This window comes from Octodon degus, unplaced genomic scaffold, assembly GCF_000260255.1.
Source record: "Octodon degus isolate 3935 unplaced genomic scaffold, OctDeg1.0 scaffold00007, whole genome shotgun sequence".
Classification (NCBI taxonomy): Eukaryota; Metazoa; Chordata; class Mammalia; order Rodentia; family Octodontidae; genus Octodon; species Octodon degus.
In genome coordinates this window covers 14,968,582-14,974,701 of record NW_004524583.1, presented here as the reverse complement: position 1 = coordinate 14,974,701, position 6,120 = coordinate 14,968,582, and the positions used below count along the sequence as shown (strand labels likewise).

The window sequence follows — 6,120 nt, the reverse complement described above, 5'->3', positions numbered from 1 at the left end:
AGACAGACAGACAGACAGACAGACAGACAGACAGACAGACAGAGATATGTTACCTGGCCTTAAGACATATGCACAAATATCATAAATCACTATGTCATTTAACCACATAAGTTATTGTTACTTACTAACATAAATGATTAAGCTTTAAGAGAAAAGTGGGGAGCACTTTAGCCTAGGAAGGGAAATCAAGAAAGGCTGTAAAGGGACAACAGATTTGATTTAGAAAACAGAGGATGTCTTGGGAAAGGAGAGTCTGTGAGTCAGATCAGACAATGACGGTTCAGGTCAGGAGCTGTAGTGGAGGCCCTGGGAAGGCAAGGCAGGAACCAGATTATGGAAAATTCAAATCTCATTTAGAAATCTGGATGCAGCGTTGGGAAGCTAAGGAGGAGCTACTGAGAGATAGGAAAAAGAAAAAAGTAGTGTCATGTGTTAGGGAGATGTGCTGACCATAATCTCTACCAAAAGAGAGAGGGGGCTACACGTCCAGAGACCCTTAAGAAGCTGGGTAATAGGCCAGGCAGAGAAGGCCAAAGTCATGAGCCAAGTAAGCAGTTGGAACAGAAAGAAGGAGGAGGGTTGGTGGCACACACCCCATAATCTCAGCAATCAGGAGGCTGAGGCAAGAGGATCGCCATGGGTACAAGGCCAGCCTGGGTTACATTGTGAGTTCAAGGCCAGCCTGAACTATGTAGTGAGACCCTGTCATAAACAAACAACAAACAAATAGATGGAATGAAGGACACGATCATAGAGTGGACGAGTAATTGATAGCCCACTTTTAGAGACAAGGAAAGAAACTGGGAATAAGAGTTTGGGAGACAACACGAGTAGGAGGCACAGGTCCATGGAACATCCTGGGAAAAGGAATGGGAGGAACTTTGGAAGGGAACAGTGAGGAATTCAGCTATTGAACACTGAAGCTGAAAGCACCAGCCCAGGGTTTGTGTTCGAAGTGCACTTCCTCCATTACGTGAGCGTTTCACCTCCTCTGCTCCACCTCAGATTCCTCAAGTAAAACATGTGGGCACAGGGCGGGGCACCGGGCAAGGAGGATGTGACCGGTTGTCACAGGGCCTTTGTGGCAGTTAGGAGCTGACTGTCTTGTGGTCCTGAGTGCCCATCTTGGTAGAGCTAAATAGCAGCTGGAAATAGGGCTCTGGAAGCCAGGAAGGAGATACGGCCAAGTAGCAGCGAAGTCCTACTTCGGGTGCGGTAGGCCACAAGGGTAGTACAATATACAAAATTGGCAGTTTCCTGCGAAGTATTAACTGTTTTCTCTGTTTGTTTTCTTTCATGTACTTTCTTGTTTCTACTTTTCTCTCCCATGTCTTTCCTTTATTTTTTGTCCTTAGGCTTGAATAGTTTTTCAGTTTTCCCCTTGATTAGCATTTCTTTCCCCCACTTCACCCTCCTCTGAATCACATTCACCCCTCTCACGCACTCTTATTAACCCATAATGCTCTTCACACACTGAAAAACAAAGATTAGCCAAGCCTTAACCCCTCATCTCATTAAATTTAATCTAAGCATAGACTAAAAATGAGTCTGTAATTCCAAAGGTAGAAGCCAAACTGCTCCCCAGCTGATAAAAAACAAATTCCTGGCACCTTAAGCTCCTCGGATCAGCATTCACCCAGGTCCTGGGCTGTGCTAGTTGGGAGCCTGAACTATAAATGTGTTTATTTCACCTCTCAGCAGCTTGAATTATATCCTCTTTCTGTGGAAGGTTCTGGAATCGTGGCACTTCAAACAGTTTTTATGGCCAGCCAGTGAACCCCTGGCAGGTCCCAGCCTGAGCTTCTCTCTCTAAATCTGAGTTCATCTATCTTTTTTGACTTTTAATTTCTTACCTCTCGAGGCTTTATTCTCCTTATTTTTTCTACTTCCTCATAGGGAGCACAAGGGATAGGCTGATCTATGATACTATCGTGTTTTTCCAAGATGAAAAGAAATGGTACAAAAAGGATAAAGATTTGGCGGGGGAGAAAATTACTTCTGAAATGTTGAGCATTTGCTTCTTGCCCTTACCTTTCTTTTCCACTTTCCTCTTAAATATTATAAATCAAATTCCTTAGACTCCTAAGCAGCCAGGTTCACTCTCTGTTTATGAAACTGAGGCTAAAAAGAAAGAGAGGGAGGCCCCTGAAAGGAAATAAGTTTGTTAACTAACAGTGAGTGCTGCTGGAAAAGATAAAAATGTTTTTGATGACGTAGTTGGAACATAATTTGAATTTAAGACCCAAATTAAGTTCTTTGTCCTGTGCCTTTTTCTTTCCTCTTTGCGCCCCGCTCTCTTTCTCATTTCCTCTCTCCCTGCCCCTACCGACCTCACTTCATCCTCTCCTTTCCCCTTTTGCCCTCCTCTCTGCTCATATAAAATTCTCTTCTATTTCCTGAACCTTCTGCCTCATCTGTCTCCTCCTTTCTCAGGGGAAAGAATGTGAGGAAAGGAAAGGAAAACAGGAAAAGACAAAAAAAAAAAAAAAAAATCAGTGGAAAGACATGTAAGACAACGTAAGGGTAAGTGGATTTTAAAAATTGTAAGCCTCACACCGGGCAAGGTGGCATATGCCTGTAATGCCAGTGTTTGGGAGGCTGAGGCAGGAGGATTGCCATGGGTTCATGGCCAGCCTGGGGTACATATGGTGAAAGCTGGTCTCTGATGATGATGATGATGATGATGATGATGATGATGATGATGATAATAATAATAATAATAAATGCCCCTTTACAGATTTAATAATAGGTAAGACACAATTAGAAATTGTTCATTAGTTGACTCAATATTTCTAATGCGCTACCAAAGAGGTAGAACACAGTATTAAAGGAGAAGGATTTGTTGTGATTTCTGTCCTAGGGTCTGCAATGGGTCACAAGTCACACCTGCCCAAGGAGGCACTCCTGGACAGGCACAGGGAGAGAATCACGCCCTGGCTACTGCCTCGACTCCTCTCATTCTCAGACTAACACTTCCTTCCTCTCTCCCCATGGTGTTTCCCAACCACTTCTTAGCCTCACCGCTGCAGCCAGGACCTCTGTCTTTCATGCCAAAGTTGCACGAGTATTTTTGGAGACTCCTTGGGCTGTCACAGCTGTGCAGCTTATGTGCTGCATGGTGTGGGGTGCGCAGGTCACATTGCTTAAATACAATACACAACCTGCACAACGTCACGTAGGTCCCATGACCTTCTATACTACTTTGAAACACCGTATGTGCAGTGAGGTGCGAAGAATAAAACTCATCTATGCCAACATCTTGACACCCAGGGCCGGAGAAAGAGGAAAGCAGCCGCCTTCAATCATTGTGCTTTTGCTGTTTGTTTCTCTGTCCCTCCCATCACAGCTCACATTGTGTGTGCATGTTTCTGTGTGTGTCTGAGTGTGCACGTATGTGTAAAGCACTCAGGGTTTGAGTATTGTGCACAGAGCTGAAGGAAAGATTGGTGGACTCGGAATGCCCACGGCAGGAGCCACGTGCCCTTCTTACGGTTCTGGTGATGGGACAAGAGGTGTCCACACTTCCACCCACCTTCCTGACACTTTGCTGCTGAAGCCAGTTTAGCAGTTGAGCATTTACTTTATTTAACAGGGCTCTACCTGTTATGCTTGATGCAGCAAAGGAGAACAGTGTGGCCAAAGAACAATAAATATCTGTAAAAAATGATCACTTGGCCTTTATTTATTTTTTTTTCTTTTTTGGGGGGTGGAACCAGGGATTGAACTCAGACCCTTGCACTTGCCAGGGAAGTGCTTATTCCACTGAGCCATCTCCCCGGCCCTTGGCCTTTACATATATTCCTTAGCCTGTGTCTGTTCTTTGTCACTTGGGTGAGTATATGTATGTATTGTACTGGAGATTGAACCCAGGCCTTTGCATCTATATATGTAATTATTATTTTTATTATTTATGTTGCAACAGAGTCACTAAGTTGCCCAGAATGGCCTCAATCTTGTGATCCTCCTGCCTCAGCCATCCAGAGTACTGGGATTACAGGCATGCACCACCATATCATCTTTTGTCACTTCTTTTTTTTTTTGAGGCAGGGTCTTACTATGTAGTGCATGCTGGTCTTGAACTCACTATGTAGCCCAGGCTGACTCATGGTAATTCCCCTGCCTCAGCCTCCCAAAAGCTAGGATTACAGGTGTGTGGCACCATACCCAGCCACCCTTCATAGTATCTTCAACTTGTTCTGTGGTGGTGAACAGTACAGAGGTGGCCCCTAGGGAACCAGGTAGGCTCCTCCATCCACCTAGGGGGAGAATCCCACACCTTTCCATCTCAGTATAATCTAAATTTGTACAAAAAGTCTTTAAAAATCAAATCAATGTTTTACTTTTTGTTTTTTGGTTGATATACTGTATAATGATGAAATTTCAAATACTAGGGCTTCATTGAGAGAGCTACAAAGAATGACAAATTATGATCTATTTGTCATACTCAAAATCTGACTTCTGAAATTGAAGAAGTAGCTCCAAATCAACTCTGAGTCACTGAGATATGGGAAAAGTAGATTTTTTAAAATAATAAAACAAAGTTTCTTACTAATAAATACAATAAATACTTCATATTATTGCAAATGAAACAATGTGAGACGCTTTATCTCATTACAGGTAAAATAACATGTAGGCTTTTTGAGAGTATTAGGGTACATGTAAATCTCATGGCTAAACTGTAGAACTCAGTTCAGCACAGATGAAGGATCTATAAATCATTCAGTGATAGTTATAGAAATTTTAAAGAATAAAAACAATAGTCTTAACTACTTGAATGGAATCCAACATGATAGCATACACATAATCTCAGCACTCTGAGACATGAGGCTGAGACAGAAGGGTCAAAACGTCAGCCCAATCTGAGTGATTTAGTGAATTAGAGTCTCACTCAAAAAAGAAAGAAAGAAAAAAAAAAGGATGCATTAGCTCAGATAAAGGCACTGGATGCTGAATCCAAGACACTGAATCCAAACTGAAATCAAACTTGAATCAAGTTCTTGAGTAGGAATGTTTTCCAAAAACAAAAATATGAGGGGCCAGGGAGATAGTTCAGTAGAATAAGCATTTGCCTGGCAAGCGCAAGGGCCTGAGTTCAATTGCCGGTTCCACCAAATAAATAAATAAATACAAAAATATTAAGAAGCTAAGTTTTGATGCTTTTATTTCTTTGGCAATTCTGGGGAGAGAAGCCAGGGCCCTGGGCCTGCTAGGCAAGCACCCTTCCACTGAGCCACGCCCCTGACCAGGGCATTTTTGGTATCACTTCAACCTTGAGATTTAAAAAACAGAGGCCTGGAGATGTAGTTCAGTGATAAAAGCACGTCCTGTACATTCAGCAACACCCAAAGGAATAATAAATATGTCCAAAATGGTCTAATGTTTATATTATAAAGAAAAACTATATTATAATTGCAATTTTTTTCAATCGCTTTTTACTTGTATTAGTTCTTGGCTTATACTTAAGAGTAATATTTTAAAATTTTGTATTTAAAAATATATATTCTGTATTTCAGACCTTTCAATTAAATGAACTGACTTCATCATTTTGTTTTGTTTTGTCAGATAAATGCAGACTGCTAAGCTAAAAGTAAGCCCCGCTCAGGAAAGACGGATCACTGCAAGGAGAAAATCAAGCAGTAGCTTTCGCATGGCAGAAATAAATGATGCTACTAATACATTAAGAATTCCAATGCATGTTAATCTGTTTTTTAAAAATCTGAATTATTTTCCGTGTGGATATCAGCTTTAAAGGAATCAAGAGAGATGTGCAGCACTAAGATATTCAATTGGTAAAATTTTTATAATGTTTCATAAGGTTTCATTTCTTTGGAGTCATTAAACAAATTTGCTACATACTTTCACTTTTCTTGAATATTCGTCTGTGTTGCTTAGCTCTGGACCCTGTGGGGTCACATTCCTTGCAGCTTGATGCCCTGGCTGAACGCCTGAGGCTAAGAGAGTGTCCACTGCACCAGTAAGCGTCATACTCAAAGGGGTTTGTGTACATTGAGCCATCCTGGCATCCCTGAATCCCCCTGGTCATGGGGTATAATCTTTTAGATGATTTGCTGTATTCTGTTTGCCAGTATCTTACTGAGGATTTTTGTATTTATGTACATA

General features: G+C 41.7%; 1 protein-coding gene across 6 annotated transcripts in view; it reads left to right on the top strand.

Annotated features, from left to right (window-relative positions):
- The window catches only part of Fam71d (family with sequence similarity 71 member D), a 59,953-nt gene extending 54,168 nt beyond the window's left edge, over window positions 1-5,785 (top strand). For 2 of the 6 annotated variants that reach the window (XM_023701836.1, XM_023701830.1), the window contains one exon: window positions 5,563-5,785. In XM_023701836.1, the coding sequence (XP_023557604.1) occupies window positions 5,563-5,566 (4 nt within the window). In that variant the 3' untranslated portion in view covers window positions 5,567-5,785. Of the gene's footprint in view, window positions 1-1,355; window positions 2,528-5,562 lie in introns of those variants that run through there. The other 4 variants (XM_023701827.1, XM_023701838.1, XM_023701833.1 and 1 more) reach the window with 3 other exon arrangements.
- Window positions 5,786-6,120: the final 335 nt, after the last annotated feature.